We start from the raw sequence: 24,467 nt of genomic DNA on the forward strand, positions 1-24,467 counted from the left end.
CTGAGGAAGAAACCTCAAGCAGACCAGACTCAAAGGGGTGACCCTCTACTTGGGCCATGCTGCAAACACAATTTACAAAATACGAGGTCTGTCAATAAAGTAACGGTCCTTTTTATTTTTTCAAAAACTATATGGATTTCATTCATATGTTTTTACGTCAGACATGCTTTAACCCTCGTGCGCATACGTGAGTTTTTCCATGCCTGTCGGTTATGTCATTCGCCTGTGAGCACGCCTTGGGAAGGAGTGGTCCCGCCCCCTCATCGGATTTTCATTGTCTGGAAATGGCGGAATGATTTGAACTTTTTTTCCATCAGAATTTTTTCAGAAGCTGTTAGAGACTGGCACCTGGAAACCATTCGAAAAATTTATCTGGCTTTCGGTGGAAATTTTACGGGCTTCACAGAGAATAAGGACTGTTACTACAACTTTAAGGACCCCTTTAAGGACGCTCGGTGCACCGCGCTCCAAGTTGCGACAATGCGGCACAAGCCACCGGACCATTTCTAAGCTGATGGTTCTGTGGATAAGAGGACAAGTTGGGACATGTCCAGCTCTCTACAATTTCTCTGATACTTATTGGACTGGTAAGCATTGAAAGCCGAGACAGACATGTCCCAACTTGTCCTCTGACACACCGAAACGGAGGTGTTCCTTTGTCTCGCTTCCAAAGCGAATCGGTCTTTACGCGCGAAGCCTCCGCGCGGCTTTCCATGATAAAATCTCTTGTTAAAAGTGAAATCTGACAGAAAATGGCTGATATCCAGCTCTTGTGATAACCAGAGAAAGAGCACACGACGGTCTCGTATCCACAGAGCCATCTGTTTAGAAATGGTCCGGTGGCTTGTGCCGTGTCATCACAGCTCAGAGCGTGGCACGCCCAGCGTCCTTAAAGGGGTCCTTAAAGCTGTAGTAACAGTCCTTATTCTCTGTGAAGCCCGTAAAATTTTCACCGAAAGCCAGATATAATATTCTGATGGAAAAAAAGTCCTTTTCATTCTGCCATTTCCAGACAATGAAAATCCAACAAGGGGGCGGGGACCACTCCTTCCCAAGGCGTGCTCACAGGCGAATGGCGTAACCGACAGGCGTGGAAAAACTCACGCATGCGCACGAGGGTTCAAGCATGTCTGACGTAAAAACATATGAATGAAATCCTTATAGTTTTGGAAAAAAAATAAAAAGGACCGTTACTGTTGGGAAGGTGTTGTAGCACGGACCCACAACAGGGGGCGCAAATGAACGGACAATGAGTAAGCCAAAAGGTAACAATTTAATGTTGTGATAATACGCAACTAAATGTACAGAAATTTGCACAGTCAATAAACACCAGGTGACGTGTGGGCAGGCTCGAAGATAGAAGACCCCTGATGAGAGAGAAGCCGCGTCCCACACGGCTTCCACCACCAACAGTCTGAAGAACACCGGAGCCACCAAGTCCCGAGTCCCCAGGTGGCCTCTGTCTTCGGCTGTCGACCCTGGTACTGCTGGCAGAAAGCAGAGATATGATGTATGAGTGTGAGTCCGCACACTCAGTAATTCACAGTCCATACACAGTTAGGAGGGAGCTCCTCCACCTCCAATCACACACTCGTACAGCTCCTGGTTTAACCACTTATCTGGGTTGGGATGTGAGGCGAAGCCGTCGCTGTCACACCAAACGCCAATCCCTCAGACAAGGAAACACTCCAGGAAAACGGCTGTAACAGAAGTTCAGGTTAAACACACAAAGTGTCTGTCAGCAGAGAAATTACCTTTTTAATGGTAGTCGATTTCTCGGCGAGGAGGTGGAGTTGCAGTCCGGCTTTTATGATGGTGATGATGATGAACGAGTGACAGTTGGTGCAGGGGATGAATGACAGCTGTCACTTCTTCTAGGTCTGGCGCCCTCTCGTGCTTGGAGCCCGCACTCCAAGCAGGGCGCCCTCTGGTGGTGGTGGGCCAGCAGTACCTCCTCTTCAGTGGCCCACATAACAGTTACTTTATTGACAGACCTCGTACTCGTAAATATACAGGAAATTTTTGGGAGTCCATGCAGGTGTACAGGACAGAGAGAGAGAAAAAACAGAATCAGGTGGCAGAAAGACAACAAATACAGAATAATTTGTCAGCATTAAGCAACAATAAAAACAGAAGAAATACTAAGGTGATCTCCGGCCACGAGCTCAAAGCTTCACTGAAAGACCCAGACTTTAGATAAAGTTGAGGCTGCGACCCGGTCTGTTTATTAATAAAATGAATTTGAAAGGCTATGAAGGATAGTAACATACTATACCAGTATGCGAACCATACAAAAGGGAAAATAAGTGCGTCTTAAGTCTCTACAGAATCTGACTGTTTTATTGCCATAGGGAGATCATTCCACATATAATACGCATTATGCCTCATGCATATTAACTGCAAGAGATATAAACATGTCCTTTTTATTAACAATAGGAAATAAATCTGCTATAAGATGAACCCGTAAAGATTCAGCAGTCGTGGATCTTCTGACATCTGCTGGCATAAAGTCTCTCCTCTGTTCTGTCGTGTTTTGGATGTATGTGTGTTGCTTGTCATCATTTTTGTCTCCTCCACTTTTTCACTCCTGCCACCTGCTTCTTCCTCCTCTTTCCACTGTTTCCCATCATTCAGACATTTTGCATGCTTTCCATGAATCTTACCCTCTTTGTCTCTTTTGCATTCATGAATCCAATCAGCCCGGTTCTCTGTTACTGCCTCCCTCTGACCTCCAGCTGTTTTTTAAACCTCTCTGTCATTCTCTCCATCTCTCTCTCTCTCTCTCCCTCCCTCTCCGGTTGGCTGTTCCCAGGCAGCCCGGGCTCTGCAGCTGCAGAAGGCCGGCTCCTGTGATGCTCTGTTAGCGCCGGACGCAGCATCGGGAAGGGAGGAGGATGGCACAGGGATGGAGCTCACCCGGCTCCTCGACCGAATCAGAGCGCAGCACAGCCAGAACAGACTTGCCAGACCTGGTGAGAGACATCCCGGCCTGAGCGCTGCCTCACATGCGTTCCCGGGCTTGCTCGGGCCTAGCCGCTTCGGAGCCAGAGCCGGACCTGGAGCCGGCTCAGCAGCCAGAACAAACGGAGGAGCTCTCGCAGAGGTACGCATTGTCAACTCTTTCTGTTGTCATACCCTCCTGCTTCTTCACTCGTCTTCTCTCATGTTGTCCTGGACCTCTGCCAACCAGACACACCCTCAAGACCAACTCCACGCTGATGTCCTTTTGGTGCTCAGCTGGACTTATGCGATTCATGAAATGTTTACTAAGTGTTTTCGGGTTAGAACTCACTATGCCTCAACCTCGTTTTCAATGAGACCTTGCATCCAACCTTCATGGACCAGACGGTCATCACATTGCATTATCACCATCATCTCTCACACATCTTGGTTGTTTGGTTTTTTGTTTTTTTGTACCACTGAGTGCAAAGTTTTTGGTAAGCATTATATTCATACTCTTTGGTCTCTGTCTGTCTTATTAAGCATTGAACAAGCTGCAGTGGCCTTGATGGCCACTACGCCTAGGATTTAGAAGTGAAAGAAAGTGACAAAGAAGCTCATTTTAACTTACTTACAAACCGTCCACAGAGAAAATTGTCCATGCTTTTGTGACTTCCAACATTGACTACAGCAATGTTGTACAGGGCACCAAAGTGTGTTATCAACAAACTCTAAAACCTGCAGAACTGTGCAGCCAGAGTTCTGTGTGATGCCCAGAAGTACAATCAAGTGACATCACTGTTGAAAGATCTCCATTGGCTGCCAGTTTCATATCCCATCTCATTTAAGATTGCTATACTGACATATAAGTGTCTAAATAGGTTGGCACCAACCTACCTTAAAGGCCTTGTGGAAATCTGCAGTCCACAACAAGCACTATGATCCAGCAGCCAGGGCAACCTCAAGGTCCCTATAGGTGTAGGACTCGGGTCGGCACACGAGCCTTCACTTACACAGCACCACAAGTGTGGAACTCCCTACCCAGTGACATTAAATCCTATGATCTGGACACTTTTAAGAAACATCTCAAATTATATTATTTTAAACAAGCATTTTTTGAGTTGCTATTATATTTTATTTAGTTTTTAATTTATGCTGTTTTAAAGTCAGTTTAATTTTTGTTATTTGTTACGCTGCTGTTATTTATTATATTTATGTGAACAAGAGTGGGCTAAGACTGCATCCTTGATGTGTTGATCTAGATATGTTAAAAAAACAAGACACTATCCCATTAGTAAAAACTGTGGCCCTTGGATTCGAATACAGAATCCTTATCCATCTACAGAAATTAGCACCAAATCCAAATCTTGACAGAGTTGCAAATAGGAAAGCCCACTACGCCCTGTCAACAGCTTTTTGGGCATCTAAAGATATGGCTACTACGGGTTGTGAGTTAGTCTTATTCATCCATAGCAGATGTAATAGTCTCCTCATGTTATCAGTCGACGATCTATTTTGTATGAATCTCACTTGATCTCTATATATAAAATAAAATTGTTGGCAAAACTTTGTCCAACCTCAGAGCCAATATCTTGGATAGTAGTTTACAATCAACATTAATTAAGATTATGGATCTATAATTAGCTGGGTCTGCTATATCTTTATCTTTTTTGGTATTAGGGGTATTATAGCCTCATTAAAACTGTCAGGAAGTGAACCATATTGAAATCCTTCATGAAAAACCAGGGCAGAGGAAATCTATGTATTTTTTTATAAAATTCTGCTGGGAAGCCATCTACACCCAGCGATTTCCCATTTTTCATTCTTACTTCAGCATCCACTACTATTTTTATCCATTTGGGAGACCTGTGGCACCTTTATCTTTTGGAAAAAAGAGGATATGTTTTCACCATTGGTTGTATTTGTAGATGTATATATCTTTATGTACATGCATTGACATTTTTTATTTTCTGCACTAAACAAATAAACTGTTACATTTAGCTTCAACAAAACCTCCTCCTATTTTCCATCATCCATATGATGCAAAATTAATGGATACCCTGATTCCAGCAGTTGAGAAACTGAGTGAGGAATTGGAGTCTTTGGTTTGCAGTTGTCCTGGATCAAAACTAAGATCCAGGCATTCGATGACTTCCTGGAGTCGGTTATCAGAAATCTGTCTCTGTGTCGTGAAAGTGTTGAACTTTCAGGGACGTTCACTTATCTCATCCGTGACATTCATGTCTCTGTGTGCTCAGCCTACGAGATCAAGAGATACCTGGGAAGAGCTTATGGCGGGTGTTACTAACCCTGCTCCTGCAGAGCACCTACCTACCTTCTGTGTTTTTCAAATCTTCCTGCTCCATCTACTGCTGATCAGTGAGGCCTGGTGTTTTCATCCAATCAATAGCCAAACAGCTCCACATGTGACTAATCAGGAGTGGCTGCCTTCAGTAGACATAGAAAATCTGCAGGGCAGGTGATCTCCAGAAGCAGGACAGGTGATCTCCAGGAGCTTATGGTCATGAGGTTGCTGGACAGTTATCTTTTTTCTTTTTTTTACTTTGGAGATGCCAAGATCTTTGCAGCAGAATAAATGCTCCAGTCTTTTGGGTCCTGGTGCTTCCTGTCTCACTGTATGGTTGTGAGACGAACCAGTCATCTAATGTGCTGACTTGATGTCTTTGGTACTAGGTCTCTTCAGAAGATCTTTGGATACTGCTGGCAGGGGCAGGGCTAGCTCCCGATAAAGCTTCAGGTTGTGATTTGGTTGGGGATGCTCAAGGCATGCCACAAATAGTTGGGTCCAAGGACAAATCTATCGCCGTTTGAGTCCATTATAAGGCAGTTTTGGGAAGCTACAATATTGACGCTGTCACCATCGTTTTTAATTCACTGTTTCTGTTCAAACACTGGAAATCTTCTCATTCTGCATGCAGCAACATTCATCAATCAGTCTTTGTTTATGCAAGACCTTTCCCATATTTTATCACAACTTTGGACAGTGGTTCAAGTGAGAGTATTATCCACCACTGGCAGGACTGAGGAGGGGTATCACTTCCAATATGAGGAACTTCAGCTACGACATTTTGGTTGTGTGTTATGTTTGTCTTGTTATATTCCAGCACACGGGTGCCTCGGTGTTGAGTACCACAGTGGCTGGAGAAGGCCAAGGGGGCGCTCACTTTTCACCTGCCTATGGTGGATACATGGCTACTTTCATGAGGTGGGAATGGACTGGTTGTCTGCCTGGGCGGTTTCCATTCAGGTCCCAAGGCAATCCTGTAGTGTGGTGGATGTAGCAGCAAGCTGCACTAGGGCATGCTGCTAGACCTGACTATGAATCCTTTTTGTCAATATTAAGGAACAAAATAACAGTGGTGCAGAAGAAATTCCTTCTTGTGACTGAAATGGTAAAAAACATTCAAAGAGTCGACTCCATTGTGTACTTGTTGAATTCGTGAGATTGTAGCAGGTTTACAGCAAGAACTAATTAAAGCACTTAGTTTGTACACAGACCTTTCCAAACTGGTTTGTTCAAAGTAGACAAGCAGACGCCTGAAATATCATCTGACACCACACGGAATTTAATCAATAGATGATAATCATCAGCTGAACAAAAGCTTGTCGGTGATGTCAGCCTGACCTGGAATAACTGGTTTTCTGCAAAACTCATCTCATTCTTCATCATTAAAAATATGTGCTTCTGGAAAATAGAACTTGGGGAACCACTGGGATCATAAACATATAGCTTTGTGTGTCTTTGCTGTCGTGATGTTGCCGTGGCTGCTCAGCTTGTCGTGGTAGTAAAGCGGGTGGACAAGACAGAGGGTGTGAATCACATAACAGCTGTACAGTTTGTCAGAACAGCTTGCACAGCGATGTGTCTATTTACCCAAACTGAAACATACACCACCAGCAGCACCACCCCTGGATGCTTCTCTTCTGACTGTTTGCCAGCGGGAAAGGACACTTACACAGAAGGTGTGTGTATGTGTGGCCACAACTCCACGTAGCAAAGAAATGAACTTCATGGGCCCTGTAGTATCGGTGCGAGTGCAAAGTAGGGCACTGGATCCAAAGGGATTGTATTTAGCCTCTTAAATAATCACGGGTGTGTTGTGAGCACAATATGAATAACAGTAATCAGATTTCCTTTAAGTTATGCGCATTTGAACCCGAAACATTGCTATTTAGATGCAGACTCAGGACTTGGCAGAATTGAAAGGTTTTCTGGTGGAAGCACCCAGCAGATCATTTTCAGACACTGCACCTGCATTGTCCCAGTGCACCCAGCTCTAAATGTGTCCCAGGCTGCGAAGTACCCCTGGCGTCCAAACCAGGGGTAGTCGTACACTCTCATCTTCTTCACACTGCGGATATCGGGAATAAGCACCGAGACCAGTGGACCTCAGCGCTGCAAGTATCAATGTTCATTTCTGTGTGTACTGTACAAACAGTCTATGTGCACTGTCAACCCTGCTGTGTAAGGTGTAGATGAACACTCTGGCGTGTAAAAAGCCTAGCCTGGAGGCTGGTGTCCTATATGGCGTCCTTGTGCTCACTGGGTTAGTTTTCTCCCAAAGTTTGGGGTCATTGTGTGATTGCTGCTATATCTTGATCACCTCCTCTGTTAAACACAATTTGCTGTTTTGTTTAATCTTTTTTTGTGTCGTTGTTGTTGTTGTTGGCTCCACTTTTGTTACTGTCACTGTCATTATCTGTCTGTCTCGTCCCTTCACTTTATGGGAGGGACTGGAACACAAATTACAAGGCAGAAAGTATGAAAGACTGCAGATTTTCTTAATGTTGTGTGCCCGTTGTCACTCATGTGCACCAATCGGGGAAATTTTGTCAATTTTGACAGTAGATAGTATGACACCTTTGACCCACTGAGCACATCTAATGGTTCAAAAAAATCTGTCACATTACATAAGGTTTTGTTTCCTGGTGTCTCCAAATGATACGACTGAGTGTTGAGAGACGTGTCTGTCAGCAGCTGTCTATGACTTAGCTGGTGACACCTGTTAGTGGTACTGGTTTCCGTGCTTGTAACGGTAACTCGTCCTCACCCAGGAGGAAGCAGCGTGGGAGCAGGTGAGCCTCGGCGGAGCAGCGCTCAGAGAGGCGCGGGCTGAGCTAGGGGAAGCCAGGAGACAGTGGCACTCCCTGCAGGTGGAGATAGATACTCTACATGCCTTGGTAAGAGATCATTATCATTTTCATTATCGGATATCTAGCCACTCCCCAAATGAGAGTGTTCACCCCCAAGCCAGGGGTTTACATGTATTTATTGTTTTATGACAGCAAATCAAATTTTTAAAAAATGGTTAGTGTAGTTGCTTTCTAAACAGAAGGTTTAATTTAATTTAAATACCTATAAATGTAACCGCACCATCCACCCATGACCTTGATATTAACCTTCATGGCCTCATTCTTAACATTTATGTTGCATATTTAAACTCATGAGATATTAAGATGAGTTACATATCTGTAAATTTGGTGTTCACACCTTCAACAGATGTCAGATTATGGCCTTCAAACTCCAAAAAAAAAAAAAAGTACAACCCCAATTCCAGTGAAGTTGGGAAATTGTGTAAATTGTAAATTAAAACAGAATACAATTTGCAAATCCTCTTCAACCTATATTCAATTGAATACACCACAAAGACAAGATATTTAATGTTCAAACTGATAAACTTTACTGTTTTTGTGCAAATATTTCCTCATTTTGAAATGGATGCCTGCAACACGTTTCAAAAAAAAAAAGCTGGGACAGTGGTATGTTTACCACTGTGTTACATCACCTTTCCTTCTAACAACACTCAATAAGCATTTGGGAAACTCAGGACACTGATTGTCGAAGCTTTGTAGGTGGAATTCTTTCCCATTCTTGCTTGATGTATGACTTCAGTTGTTCAACAGTTCGGGGTCTCTGTTGTCGTATTTTGCGCTTCGTAATGTACCACACATTTTCAGTGGGTGACAGGTCTGGACTGCAGGCAGGGCAGTCTTGTACCTGCACTCTTTTACTATGAAGCCACGCTGTTGTAACGTGCAGAATGTGGCTTGGCATTGTCTTGCGGAAATAAGCAGGGTCGTCCCTGAAAAAGACGCTACTTGGATGGCAGCATGTGTTGCTCCAAAACCTGGATGTACCTTTCAGTATTGATGGTGACATCACAGATGTGCAAATTGTCCATGCCATGGGCACTAACACCCCCCCCCCCCCATACCATCTCAGATGCTGACTTTTGAACTTTGTGCTGCTAACAATCTGGATGGTCTGGATGGTCTTTTTCCTCTTTTGTCCGGAGGACACGATGTCCATGATTTCCAAAAACAATTTGAAATGTGGACTCATCAGACGACAGCACACTTTTCCACTTCGCATCTGTCCATTTCAAATGAGCTCAGGCCCAGAGAAGGCGGCGGCGTTTCTGGATGTTGTTGATGTATGGCTTTCGCTTTGCATGGTAGACTTTTAACTTGCACTTGATGATGTCTTGAGATATAGCGAGGAACTGTGCTAACTGACAATGGTTTTCTGAAGTGTTCCTGAGCCCACGTGGTAAGATCCTTTACACAACGATGCTGGTTTTTAATGCAGTGGCACCTGAGGGATCAAAGGTCACGGGCATTCAGTGTTGGTTTTCGGCCTTGCCACTTACGTGTAGAAAGTTCTCCAGATTCTCTGACTCTTCTGGTTATATTATGGACTGTAGATGATGGAATCCCTAAATTCCTTGCAATTCAACATTGAAAAACATTGTTCTTAAACTGTTGGACTATTTTTTCACACAGTTGTTCACAAAATGGTGATCCTTGCCCCATCTTTGCTTGTGAGCAGCTGAGACTTTTGGGGATGCTCCTTTTATACATAATCTTGACACTCACCTGTTTCCAAACAGGTGTTCTTTGAGCATACATCAACTTTCCCAGTGTTTTGTTGCCCCGTCCCAACTTTTTTGAAACGTGTTGCAGGCATCCATTTCAACATGAGCAAATATTTGCATAAAAACAATAAAGTTTATCAGTATGAACATTAAATATCTTGTCTTTGTGGTGTATTCAATTGCATATAGGTTGAAGAGGATTTGCAAATCATTGTATTCTGTTTTATTTACATTTTACACAACATCCCAGTTTCATTGGAATTGGAGTTGTATTAATATGCACCCGTGCACACACACGTACACACACAGACCAGTCTAGGAGCAATAAGTCTGAAAACACAAAACATGCTTAACTTGAGGTTTAATGGAGACGCTGACGTCAGCTAGAAGAACATTCTATGGTTTGAAGAGATAAAAATTTAACTTTTTGGACCTCAGTTTAAACAGCATTATACACACACTTATCACTGTGAAGCGTGGTGGTGGCCGCGGGATGCTTGTTAGGGCAGAGTGTAAAACAAAATGCGGTATATACTTTTAAAAAGCCTGGAGGAAAATCCAGTGTAGTTTGCAAGAAATCTGAGATTTGTGCGATTTGCTTTTTAGCACAATGATGACAACCAGCACACAGGTTCATCAGTATTTATACAGTGACCGTTTTTGAATGAAACAATCAGAATGTGCTTGACTGAGTAGGCTGACAGTTTTAATTCAAGAGGTTTAATAAAAAACATCATATTAAATATCATATGTATTATTGTAACAGTGAATACAATGCTGTGGCCACAGCTCAGAGAACAAGCCGTATATTTATGTCCAAAGTTCTTTATGCTGTTTATGTCAGGGTGAATAGTAACTCAGCATATATTTAAATTGGGAGTCAGTCCAATTAGGTGACAGTGTTTTAGATTGACACAGCAGAGGGTCATCCACAAACAGGCAGAGTTCAACAAAAAGAAGCTTACATACAGATTATCAGGCTGAAACGGAAGACAAAAAACACTTGGGAACACAGAACGTCAGCAAAGGTCTGTAACAGGAAGGCAGTAACATTGAATCTGCCAAGAAATGTGAATAAAAGACTTAACAGTTAACACAGGTAAGACAGAGATGAACTAATATACTGAGGTAAAAATGACATTGGAGAAGTGAGAGAGAGAAGAGAGAGAGAGAGAGAGAGAGAGAGAGAGAGAGAGAGAGAGAGAGAGAGAGAGAGAGACATGACCCATGACTTTAATAAGAAGGGAAAATTTACCAGATAACACATAGAATAATACTGAAGATAGGCTAACATGGAGACCAAACCAAACATCAAAACATGACCTATGATTCAAAGACCATAAGTACTTGGACTAACTACATATTAGCATTATTGTCACTACCAATCATCATTTTCACAGTCAGTTTTCTTTAGACAATTCAGAGGATGTTGACATGAGCTTTTTCAAGTTACTGAATATGATTTGTACTTAATTTTCTTAGTTTTCAAAATAATTTATCATTCATTTTAAAGGGCCATACTTCTGATTGCACTAACATCTTAATTCAGTCTTAATTAGTTCCTTGGCTCTGGGTCTACAGGAGAAAGGCCTGGAGAGTTCTTTGCAGAACACCCAGCAGCTGTACTCCAGCCAGCTGCAGCACCTTTCTGAGGTGATCTCCAGGCTGGAGAATGAGCTGGAGCAGGTGAGGCAAGGGCTCCTCACCCAGCGCCAGCGTCACAGCCAGCTGCTCAACACCAAAATGAGGCTGGAGCGTGAGATCACCACCTACCGCCGGCTGCTGGAGCGTGAAGAAAGCAGGTAAGGGCCACAACGAGTGAAAAGAGGAGACTGTTAAGGTCTAAAATGAAGTGTTTGCTTGTCAATCGTAGTAGTATAACCAAAGCAGGTGGACACCCCAGAGTCCAGTCTGCTTGAGGTTTCTTCCTAAAATCAAAAACCACCTGAGAGAGTTTTTCATGATCACTGTTGCCAATGTTCTTGCTCAGGGGGTGGGCACAGTTTAAACCTTACTTGTGTGGAGCACATTGGGGTGACGTATTGTGATTTGGCGTTGTGTAAATAAATTCTAAATTTCATTTTATTAAAGCAACAGTATCCTCATTGGCCACCAGGACTCTACACTTAGCAACAAGGCTTCCAACCTGGTGTCCGATTTCCCCCACCTTAAGAGAGCACCAAAGGTCCCACAGTGGGTGTGAGGTTTTGCACTGTCAAAGTTATTGTTGTACACACTAAAAATGGACAATAAAAAATCCTTTGGATTAAGCAGTGATAAAAAGAAGAAAAATACTAGAGTTAAAGATATACAGTAGTGTTCAGAATAATAGTAGTGCTATGTGACTAAAAAGATTAAACCAGATTTTGAGTATATTTCTTATTGTTACATGGGAAACGAGGTACTAGTAGATTCAGTAGATTCTCACAAATCCAACAACACCAAGCATTCATGATATGCACACTCTTAAGGCTATGAAATTGGACTATTAGTAAAAAAAAGTAGAAATTGGGGTGTTCATAATAATAGTAGTGTGGCATTCAGTCAGTGAGTTTGTCAATTTTGTGGAACAAACAGGTGTGAATCAGGTGTCCCCTACTTTAGGATGAAGCCAGCACCTGTTGAACATGCTTTTCTCTTTGAAAGCCTGAGGGAAATGGGATGTTCAAGACATTGTTCAGAAGAACAGCGTAGTTTGATTAAAAAGTTGATTGGAGAGGGGGAAACTTCTACGCAGGTGCAAAAAATTATAGGCTGTTCATCTACAATGATCTCCAATGCTTTAAAATGGACAAAAAAAAAACAGAGACGCGTGGAAGAAAACAGAAAACAACCATAAAAATGGATAGAAGAATAATCAGAATGGCAAAGGCTCACCCATTGATCAGCTCCAGGATGATCAAAGACAGTCTGGAGTTACCTGTAAGTGCTGTGACAGTTAGAAGACGCCTGTGTGAAGCTAATTTATTTGCAAGAATCCCCCGCAAAGTCCCTCTGTTAAATAAAAGACATGTGCAGAAGAGGTTACAATTTGCCAAAGAACACATCAACTGGCCTAAAGAGAAATGAAGGAATATTTTGTGGACTGATGAGAGTAAAATTGTTCTTTTTGGGTCCAAGGGCCGCAGACAGTTTGTGAGACAACCCCCAAACTCTGAATTCAAGCCACAGTTCACAGTGAAGACAGTGAAGCATGGTGGTGCAAGCATCATAATATGGGCATGTTTCTCCTACTATGGTGTTGGGCCTATATATTGCATACCAGGTATCATGGATCAGTTTGGATATGTCAAAATACTTGAAGAGGTTATGTTGCCTTATGCTGAAGAGGACATGTCCTTGAAATGGATGTTTCAACAAGAAGAAAGAAAATCATGAAAAACTGTGGTTATACGACTAAATACTAGTTTAGTGATTCACAGGATTGCTAAAGAAAAGCAGTTTGAACATAATAGTTTTGAGTTTGTAGTGTCAACAGCAGATGCTACTATTATTGTGAACACCCCCTTTTCTACTTTTTTTTTTTTTTTTTACTAATAGCCCAATTTCATAGCCTTAAGAGTGTACATATCATGAATGCTTGGTCTTGTTGGATTTGTGAGAATCTACTGAATCTACTGGTACCTTGTTTCCCATGTAATAATAAGAAATGTACTCAAAACCTGGATTAATCTTTTTAGTCACATAGCACTACTATTATTCTGAACACTACTGTATGTATGTTAAAGTTCATTACTGTAAAATAAAATAAAAACAATAATTTTAATGTTTTGCAGGAGTGCATGCATGCATTTGTGCATGTGGAGGTGGGGGGGGGGGGGCTCTCAGCCTTTCTTAGATATAAATAGACTCACATTGATTTACCTGTCTGCCTTTTTATATACAGGGTGACCAAGACGATAGTCTTCCCCAACATGTCTTGGTCACCCAAGGAAAAGACGTTTAGTCTGGAGGCCTATTTCGCCAACAAATCAAACCATTTGAAGCATAGTTTTGAACGAACATGACTTTTATGCAAAGTGACCAAGATAACTGAAACTTTGGGGACTGAAGTTTAAATTTACTAGACCTTTGTAGGATTTATTACAGTTTTTATGGGTTCTGGTTTTTTGGGGGGCGGGGGTGAGCACTGCATGGTCATTCTGTATGGCAAGAGATGTCAACATCGGTCGTAACAGGAGGTTCCTTGGTCCTCACCTGTATCTATCAGAACCCTAAATTTCAGACCAAAATATGCAATAATTTTTAAGGTGTGACTTGCAGAAATTTTGTGGATCCACTGACTGAATGAAAATATTTTCACTGTTTATATTTCTAGGTACTGCAGAAGTTTTGGCTTCAGTGTAGTGTTACAAGCAATATGTATCCATTTGGAAATTACTACACTCATTAACCTGATAATGCTCCAAAAACTTCAAACGTATTTATTTATTTATTTTTTTTTTTACCCTGGCTCTCTTTTATTATTGATTCCGGTCCAAAGAGGAACAAATTTATCGCCTTCTTTTATACAAATCAGTTCAGTCTATGCAGCTTTTTAATAATCCTGCTTATCCCACCAAAAACACAACACTGGCAATGACAAAAAGAAATTAATTGGTCTAAAAATATTTGTTTTATAGCATCGTTATTCGAAGTCTGTTTCCAGGAATAAAACACATAAAAGTCACAAACACTAATTTGTTTAACTTTAAAAGATGCAAACCGCTTCCTCATCACTTAACGACAAAATCAAAACCTACAATTCTGTTATTAATAGTGTACAATTTCTCTGTTTTGAAATTGAAAATGTGGGATAATTACAGTCAAAGATGCAATCAGGTATTACTTTAGTCTTTTTTTCATCTATACATTAAAAAATAAAATAAAATCACAAACAATAAATTAGATGGACCTGCCGCGATCCCCCGCCCCGATTCACAGCTCTAAACTGCAGCACTGTCTTTAATCAACGTAATGTAATAGAATCCAGACAGTTGATGCATCTTGTCTGTTTTTTAACTGCCAGTGTCAAGCTGTTTTATGAGGGAATATTCTGTTCTTCTGGCGTGGCCTTCAGTTTTCTTTACAGGCTTTTTGATGTGTCTCACTTTGACCTTTGCAATTTCACACACAATAATACAAAGTAAAACACATTCCAGATGTATTTTGAATGTTATTGATCTGTGTTATGCACTTGTGCCTGCAGATACATGGAACGTCAGGGGCAGGCAATGGTGCTGGAGCCCTGGAGAGCTTCTGTGGTCGAGGCAAAGGAGAACGGCCTGGAGAACGGCTTCAGTGACCCTGCTGTTACTCCAGATGAACCAAAGTCCGAGCCCCTACCTGAAATACCGTCACTCCTCCCACCAGATAATGAGCTAAAGAAAAGCTCTATATTGCAAAGACAGCAAAGCCTTGTGATACTTACAGGTAGAACGTTGGGGCCATCATGTCCATCTTCTCCTGTCTTCTGCAGCTTCCTCTGTCACACCATCCATGTACATGTTGTCCTTCACCGCATCCATAAATTTGTTTGTCAGCCTTGAACTTTTCCCACTCAGCATCCTCAGCATCCTTCTCCTGATATACCCTACATCCCTCTTGTCTACATGCCCAGATCATTTCCTTTCACCTGTCTCACTTTATCTCCAAACTGTCCTACCTGCTTGGTCCCTCCACCCTGCCTGCACTTTTTTCCTTCATCACTCTTACACACTCTCTATTACTTTGAGCTGAACCCCCATATTTCAAATCATTCACCTTCACCGCTCCTACTCTCTACACCAGGGGTCCCCAACCCCGTTCCTGGAGGGCACCTGTCCTGCATGTTTTCCACATTTACCTACTCAAGTCACACCTGTTTTTTTAAAAGTGCTGTTTTCCATCTCTTGATTGGCTGAGCACACCTGATAGAGTTAATTGCCTGGGAGTGGATCAGGGAGAGTTAGAAAATATGCAGGGCAGGCGCCCTCCAGGAACAGGGTTGGTGACCCCTCCTCTACACCCTTCCTCTCTTTCACACACATATAGTCCATCTTTCATTCCCTTTCTCTCCAGAGCATATCTCCACCTCTCCAGGATTGCATCAACATGGTCCGTATTCTAAACACGACTTGCGTCATCTACAAACATCATATTTCATGAAGACTTGTCTCACCTTGTCTGTCATCCTGCTCACCACCATTGCAAACAGAAAAGGGCTCAGAGCTGATCCTTGATAAAATCCTGCTTCCACCATGATACCCTTCTGATTGCACATCTCACTGCTGTCACGCTGTTATTACACATATCCTGCACCACCTTCACCTACTTTTGCCACTTCCAACTTGCTCATAGACAAGCACAACTACTCTGAGGACCTTAACATAAGTGTTCTCTAAATCCACAAACATGCACACTTCTTTGTCATCATTCTCAAAGTAAACATAAAGTCTGTAGTGCTGTTTCATGGTATAAAATTATTTTGCTGCTCACATATCTTCATATCTCTTCTTAGCCTAGCCTTGCCATATCCTTATGCTGTGGCTGAACAACTTTATACCTCTGACTGCGGTCCTCAGAAAAATAAACAAATGAAATGAGAAAATCTGGTTTGTGGCCGGGCACGATGCGTAAAGCCGGACTGTGCATTCATAGCCGTGGCTCACATAAAACTGAATTTCATTAGATGGCATGGTGATCAATGCATGGGCATCGTGATCCTTTGGAGGTGCTCCAATAAAAATAACATAAAACAATGAAATCAAAGTGCTGACATCATCCATCCAGCACACTGTGCATGCATGCACAGCGGGTGCGCACTGAGCAGGAGCATTAAACTTAAATCCACTTCTGTCCTTGGAAAAATAAATAAATAAATAATAAATCTGGCTTGTGTAGGTTGTCCATGGCCAGACAGAATGTGTTCAGCCATGTGTGCACGTGGGGTGTGCGCTGAGCGGGAGCATTAAACTTAAATCCACTTCTGTCCTCAGAAAAATAAATAAATAAATAGAGGTAAACACAATGAATCCGGTCTGTGCAGCTTGTCTGTGGCGGGACAGGACACGTCCAGCTCACTCACGCAAGTGCATATCAGGTGGGTACCAGATGGCTGCAGAGCGGGGTAGCTGGAGGTTGCTGAACTGTTTAGTCGCTTCCAGAAGCGCTGTTCCTCTCTGATTATATAAAAGGGAAAGTGTGGGTCAATCCTTCACAAGTTGTCTCTCATGTAGTACATGTTCTGAGTCACAGAGATGATGTGGCGAGGGGTACAAGGTGCTCGCCTGACGATTTGACAAGGAAGTTCATCGCGGTGATTTTTTTGGGGTTTGTTCAACCAGTGATGCGTGAGTGCCGCCCCGCGACTGAGTCGAGGGGACGGTGAACGGCTACAAACATTGCGCCAAACTGCAGGAATTTCCTTGCAACTGTCGCAGCCCAGTGAGATACTAGCCTTAGTATTTGACTTCATAGACAGCTCACCCTATGCATTCTCATTAGTTTTCACCTCATGCCAGATCTCCTTGTAGTCCATTCTACTTTCTCCATCTCTCAAACTATCCCACTTCTTCTTTGCCGATCATTCCCAACATACTTCCTCATTCCACCACCTCTGTCACACCAAGTCCCTTCCTAAATGTGCCATCCCCATTTATGTAATAGTCATCCAGTTGTCCAGCATCTCTTCACCACAACCTGGGTCCTGTCCCACCTTCTTCCTGAATTTCACAAAATAGTCTTCCCCCTTCCACCTCTTCCATCAAATCCTTGATGTGGCCCTTACACTCTTCCTCTTCTTCAACTTCAAAATCATCTTACAAACACCCATCCATCTTCCTTGCCACCACCTTCGAGCCTCCAATCTCTTTCACGTTGCATCTCCTGCATAGGATTTGGGTGCACCATCCTCTGTTCTTATAAGTCACGCTATGTATCTTCTTCTTCTTAAAATATCAGAGCCTTTTCCATATATTTTTTTCAAAATCCACCACCATCTGCCCTTCTGTATTTCTCTTCTTGACTTTGTGTCTACCCATCACCTTCTCATCACCTCTGCTCTCTTTGAGAACATACCTATTGACATCAGACGTCTGATCCACTCATCCCTCTTACTTCTTTGGGTCCTCACATGTTTGACACATTTACATAAATCTTTCTGTTGGCACAGTCTTGTTATGGTTTGACATTAATGTCTTCTCACAGAGCCAGAGCAAGATGAAGATTTGCCCATCTCCACTGTGAAGACTCAAGAGATTCTTCAGGGCAATGTGGTGCGGGAGAGCGCAGAGGGTCACGGCACCATCGAGTGAGTATCGATCTATTTGCCCTCTGTTAACCAGCAGTCAGCCCCTTCAGTTCAGTCTGAAATGTTGACATTTTCTCAACACAAGCACTTCAGAATGTACCTCCTCATGACAGCATACTGGTGTTAACAGGTGGAGAATTTATGAACTGGGGACAAATGTTTAGATTTTGGGGATGATTCAGATTCTAGAATTTTTAAATGATTTTTAATCAATGAACCATGGTTTTGTTTACTCTTGTCAGTAGTCTTTCCTGCTTCATTCTTTTAACATGACCAAACCACTCTAGCATCTTCTTACGTATAACGTCAAGCACTGTTTCAGTTGAGCCTACTCTTTGACTCATGACTTCATTTCTAATTCTGTCTCTTCTTGTTACCTTCAGCATTCTTTGGAAGCAGTTCATTTCCATGGTTTGTAGCCTTCTTTCATCTTCTTTCTTCAATACCCAGCATTCAGAACCATATATCAATACCGGCGATACCAGTGTTTTATAAACCATATATTCAGTTCCCATTGATATATCCTTAGCCATCTAGATTTTCAGCCAAATCTGTGCCAGAATCCAAATTCCATGAGTTCATTTTTTTTTTTTTTATCTTTTGTCAGTCTTTTCTGTCTTCATATGGTCTTTATGGACATTTTAGCTTCCGCTTTCAATGACATTCAATTTTAATGACATTCCGAGGGTTGCCCCTTTGAGTCTGGTCTGCTTGAGGTTTCTTCCTCAAATCATCAGAGGGAGTTTTTGCTTACCGCTGTGGCCTGTGTGCTTGCTCTGGGGGGTTGGTAAGGTTAGACCTTACTTGTGTGAAGCGCCTTGAGGCAACTTTGTTGTGATTTGGTGCTATATAAATGAAAATAAATTGAAATTAAACTGAAATTGAATTTTGAAATACAAAAATGTCTTAGAAGAACTAAACTGCATGAATTGAACCACATATTTTTTTTCTTCTGGGTATGAGCAGGACATTGTGATTCTATAGGTATCACAGCCATCACCCTGTTGTGATCTTTCACATATGACCTGTGATTGTTCTTTTTAACCTCCACTGACTAAGCGGCCCACGTGGAGGATATATATCATCTGTCTGTCTGTCCTTCTGGAGTTAGATCTCAGAACCCTCTTGGTAGATTGTCTTCATATTCTGTATTGTGTGAACTGAAGACTGATGCCTGCCATATCCAAATTAGGATGGACGTCAGTTTGCCTGTTTTACCAGCATAAAGCTCTGAATTTCACTGTTTGGTGGATTTCCTTAGCATCTATCCCTGCCATGGTGGTCATCATAGCGAGCTTGAAACTATCCTTAGTTTCACTTTCGGACTATAAATTGTAAATTCCACACTGTATAGTTTGATGTAGACATTTACCAGGTCTTATGGATGAATAAAGAAGACGTCTGTCTTTGTGTGCATGTGTTCATCACGGCATCTGGTGTCACAATCTGGCAGCACACTGTAATTGCACCTAAAACATAAGTTATACTGATGTCTGCAGGTTTTCCTTTGTCGGAATGTGTTGTTATTACACATAGCCCCACCATGTGGCAAGATTGTGGAATTATGCCTGAAACATCAATTTTTATGTTATACAACTTCTAAAATCGAACATAGAAACCAAGTCAACTTGTTTGATTCAGAAAAAGATAGAATCAGTCACATGACACACCAATTTTTATTTATTTATTTTTATCAACTGTGCAGTGGAATAAAAACACAAGCTGCTGGGTCTGCTCTGGCAAAGACATGCAGATTCTCAGAAGAATAATCCTTTCATGTTTATCACATTACAGTAGAGGTGGCCGGATCGATCCTAATATCGATTATATCGATACCAACGCTGGTATTGATATTGAATGATCCTCGTGTAAAAAGATCGATACTCAAGCTTTTTATCTCTCCCGCACACACTGTCTGCTGCGCACGCAGATTCATCAAAGTGTACTCTCTGTCGGTAAGAGCAGCGCTGTGTCACACAACACGGAGCAGCGCACCCTCCCCCCCTCTGGTCTTTTGTTGTTGTGCCGTCACTTGGCTCAGCGGCGCCAGCCAATTTTGTTGTGGTGTGTTAATTTTGTTGTATTGTGGTTTGTCAGCCCTCTACCTCAGGAGATTTTGTTTTAAATTGTGTTGGGTGATATTTTTTTAAACAAAAATGTTGATTGTGATAATAAAGTATTTTGTTGTCACGTACAATGTTTGGCGAAATTCTGTCCTAGGTCTTTTGGATCCTTTGGATCTATGAAGCTTAAATATGAAAACGTATTGGTATCGGTATCAGTATCGATATTGGCGATACTCGGCCTGTATTTACTTGGTGTCGGATCAATAGCAAAATTCCCGGTATCGCCCACCTCTACATTACAGGGCTGTAAAGTGATAAATGTGATTTTAAAAAATGTGCCAATAATTGACATGTTGTTCAGTTTCCTATGAGTTCCTGGGTGGTGGTTGATGTGGAGATACCTGCCTGGTTTGGTGGCCTCAGGGTGTTAAACCTGTTCTTGTTGGATGGGAAACTGCTGCCACTTTGTTCACATGCACAAACTGACACATGCACAAAAACAAAGAAATAAAAAGGAGCTCAGCTGTTTATGGTAACCCACAGGACAAGCCTTTGTGTACTCATCAGCTCTTCCTCACACCTCTGGCTCCTGTGCACTCTTTTAATTTAATGACTGTAATTTGCTGAACTTTCACATGTTGTCATTTAGAGAGGGTCACTGTTATAACAATTATGAAGCGGTAAGTCATATATAGGTCCTGATGCCCAATAGTGCCCGTGTCAGTTGTTGGATTTCATAGCATATGCGAGTCTACGACTCCCCCTGGTTGTGATGCCATTCCATTGCAAGTTACTTCCCCAGCTGAGGACAGTTACCCATTTCCAGCTGGGTAGACTGTGACAGTGCCGGTGAAGTGCCCTGTCCAAAGACACAGACCTGTAGGGTGACAAGGAATCAAACCCAGGTCACTATGTTGGTAGTGCAACTCTTTAATCACATGTTCTGAAAATAACACCACACAAATAAATAATTAACAAGCACAAATGAAATAATGGGCATTTTGTGGCCTATCCTCTCATATCACCAAAGAACTGTAGCTTTATACTCTGGTACAATCCAGTGTTATTAAAGTTCTGTTCTTCCACTAGTTATGCCTTTTTTGTTGTTGCTTTTGGGCGCAGTTCGGTGTCATGTTCCTATTTTGCGCTATAACACAATGTGCAGAATGTGCGTGCATTGTGGAGCCAGTTCTGTTTGAGAATATTGTTAGAATATTCTCAAACTGAATGTTAGAATATTGCACTATTTAAAAAGCACAGTCATGACACTCAAATTTTGACCTGGTTTTGATGGTCTAATGTGCAAACAGGATCGTGTCAGCTTTGCCCCTGACCACATGTCATTTTCAGGACGGCACACACACACATACACACACAGTCGCACAGATGATAGTCGCACAAGTGATGTTATGACCTCGAGGCTGTTCGCGTTGGGTGTGAAAATGACCACTGCGCTGGTTGGAAATTTGTAGTAATGCTCACAGTTGCAGCAGGTGTGGGTTTGCACTGGGCAGAACATAGGGGCCTTATAATTGTCCACGTCTCCCTTGCAAAAAAAGGTCTTGACCTCAATGGGACTAACCTGGTTAAATAAAGGTTAAATTACAATAAAGTTTAAACCTGACTTTAATCTTGAAACAGAATGAACAAAACTTAATGGCACCCATGAAAATCAGGTAAAAAAAAAAAAAAAGCAGATTTAACTTTGCTGTTTTTGTGTTTGTTTGTTTTTAAATGGTTTATAGTAACGTAGTAAAGTCTGCATCATATGCTGATGCTAGTGTTGCTGCTGTGTGTTGCTGTATCCTCCAAACCACAGAACCGCCCCCGGTCCTGCATGGCAACCACCCGTAGTTGCCATAGAAATGCACTATGTATAATTAAATTTAATTTTACTTTTATTTAACCAGGTAAGTCCCATTGAGATCGAGACCTGGGCAGTTATAAAGTTTCCAAGTCGCCTAACCTGCATATCTTTAAATATGGGAAGAAACTGGAGCACACCCACGCAAACATGGGGAGAACATGCAAACTCCACACAGAACGGCCACAGGTGGGAATCAAACCCATGACCTTCTTGCTGTGAGCTAACAGTGCTAACCATTAAGCCACCATGCTGCCCAAACGTTTGTGTCAGAAGTGGGATAATTACATGATAATTACATATTTTCTGTTTAAGTGTCAAAATGACCTGCTTGGACCTTTTTGGTGTCGCTGCTCACTAATTTCACATCTTTGTCACCAAACCTCTCCTAACTACCAGGACCGAGAAGATTGACAAGGTGATCAAGCAGTGGGAGGGCTCCTTCTTCAGAGGCAACCCCAAATTGCGCAAGAAGTCCGTCTCGCTGCGTTTTGACCTGCACATGGCTGCCGCAGACGAGGGGTGCGCCCAGACAAAACAGGACAGCCTGCCCGACGTGGAGGTGCGCCTCATCATGAAGAGATCTCGCAGTGTTACAACTATCCCACCGTAACGCTGGTTGCCGGGGTCAGCACGGGGTTCGACTCTGCAGCAGATTATGGTAACACTAACAGTGATGAAGAAGTAACATCTAATTTATATATGGGACTCAATGTATTACGTTATTATGTATGAATTTGAAATTACCACACTTAAGAGGCATTTTAAAATGTCTGAAGACTTTGCATCGTAGCCGATGATTTAAGGTGAGTCGCTGTGATGACAAGACGATGCGTTAGGCTTTCGTGCAGATCTAACAGAGCAGTTTTTTATTTAGCTTCTCAATTACATTCAGCAAAAAAAAAAACATGAATCCTGCAATATTTTATTCTGTTGCAGGTGATGTAGAGATGATAATCGATGAGCTGCTGTGGATGATCTGAAGGTGTTTTTCCTTTGTAAAATGCTTTTGCACTGTGGAAACATGCAGCACTTTGAAGAACTTCAGCACTGAAATATGCAGAATGTGTGTAAAGTGAGTCCTTGTCATTGCATTTAGTTTTATGTGGAGATTTTTGCAGCTCAAAATGACAATATAGGCTATATTTACAATGCATTGTCATAAATAATGAAAACAATAATTCTGATTTCCTGTCTTAACCAGAGGAGGGCAGTACTTGTAAATAGTTGACATTACAATATCTTATCACGCTATCTTTTACACTTTAGAGGTATTTATTGTCTTTAATTTGCCACCAAAGATATAAAAAAGAGAATATTGTGTATAGCATTTAGGTGCCTCAGAATATCCAAAAAAGCATTTAAAGATATTATCTATGCAGCTCTGTAATTTATTTTGCGTTGCTTTATTTTATTTTGGGGAGAGTGTAACATCAGAATGAAGCATAATTCTAACAGTTTAACATTTCAAATAAAAAACATCTGCAGACTGTTGTGGTTTTCACTTTTTTATCTGAGGTTTATCTCAGAGACCCTGATTTGATTTCTGTGAGACACAAAGTGCTGCACAGCAACGTCTTCCTCTGTATTTACACATCAGTGATGTGTGACATAAAGGAAGAAATAGAATAACAGGAGTTTGACTGTTTTTTTTAAATGATTATTATTATTACTATTGTGGTTATCAAATATGAGTGCAGTACAAATATAATAATTACTAACATAGGTGATTAATGCCATTGATGTGCCATTGTTTTACGCACCCTCTGATTCTGATAACAGTGTGGTGTTTGAGAGAGAGGACACGTCAGGACATGAGACTGTTTGTTTTTTCTTCCCTGTCATCAATTGTTTACGTAAGCGATAATTAAATTGGAAATTTCAGAATGTCTCCTTCCTACAAAATTATAATGTATTTTATCCACTCTGATGTCATTAAAGAAACTAATTAAATAAGTTATCTACCTCATTTTCAAATAAATAAAATATAATATAAAATTATAAAATAAAAATATAATATATAAAATATAATGTAATAAATATAATAAAATAATAAAAAATAAAATTTTATTTCTTTGTAAGAGTATAGCTTGTGACATCATGATGCAAATCAGTTGTCTAATAGTCACTAAGAAATAAAATAATTTGTTTTAAAGTTGCTTAAATACAAGCTGATTTTCTCACAAAACAAAAAAGACCACCAAAATGTAGTTTTGTTTATATATATATATATATATATATTGTGTGTAGGGGTGGTGGCCAAGTGGTTAATGCACTTGGTTTCAGTGTGGAAGGTTCCCGGTTCGAATCCCACCCCACATTTCTCCATGTAATGTGGAGTTGCGTCAGGAAGGGCATCCGGCATAAAATTTGTGCCAATTCAACATGCGACCCTGTGGCGACCCTGAGTACAAAACAAGGGAGCAGCTGAA

At 41.6% G+C, this 24,467-nt stretch overlaps 1 protein-coding gene across 2 annotated transcripts in view; it reads left to right on the forward strand.

Moving 5' to 3' along the window:
* The window catches only part of krt222 (keratin 222), a 36,883-nt gene extending 13,634 nt beyond the window's left edge, over window positions 1-23,249 (forward strand). For both annotated transcript variants that reach the window (XM_034187820.1, XM_034187819.1), the window contains exons 5-10: window positions 2,813-3,103; window positions 8,017-8,142; window positions 11,418-11,638; window positions 15,025-15,248; window positions 18,003-18,105; window positions 22,435-23,249. In XM_034187820.1, coding sequence (XP_034043711.1) covers window positions 2,813-3,103; window positions 8,017-8,142; window positions 11,418-11,638; window positions 15,025-15,248; window positions 18,003-18,105; window positions 22,435-22,648 — 1,179 coding nt within the window. In that variant the 3' untranslated portion in view covers window positions 22,649-23,249. The remainder of the gene's footprint in view (window positions 1-2,812; window positions 3,104-8,016; window positions 8,143-11,417; window positions 11,639-15,024; window positions 15,249-18,002; window positions 18,106-22,434) is intronic.
* The last annotated feature ends 1,218 nt before the right edge of the window (window positions 23,250-24,467 follow it).

This window comes from Thalassophryne amazonica, chromosome 15 (assembly GCF_902500255.1).
Source record: "Thalassophryne amazonica chromosome 15, fThaAma1.1, whole genome shotgun sequence".
NCBI classification, from domain to species: Eukaryota; Metazoa; Chordata; class Actinopteri; order Batrachoidiformes; family Batrachoididae; genus Thalassophryne; species Thalassophryne amazonica.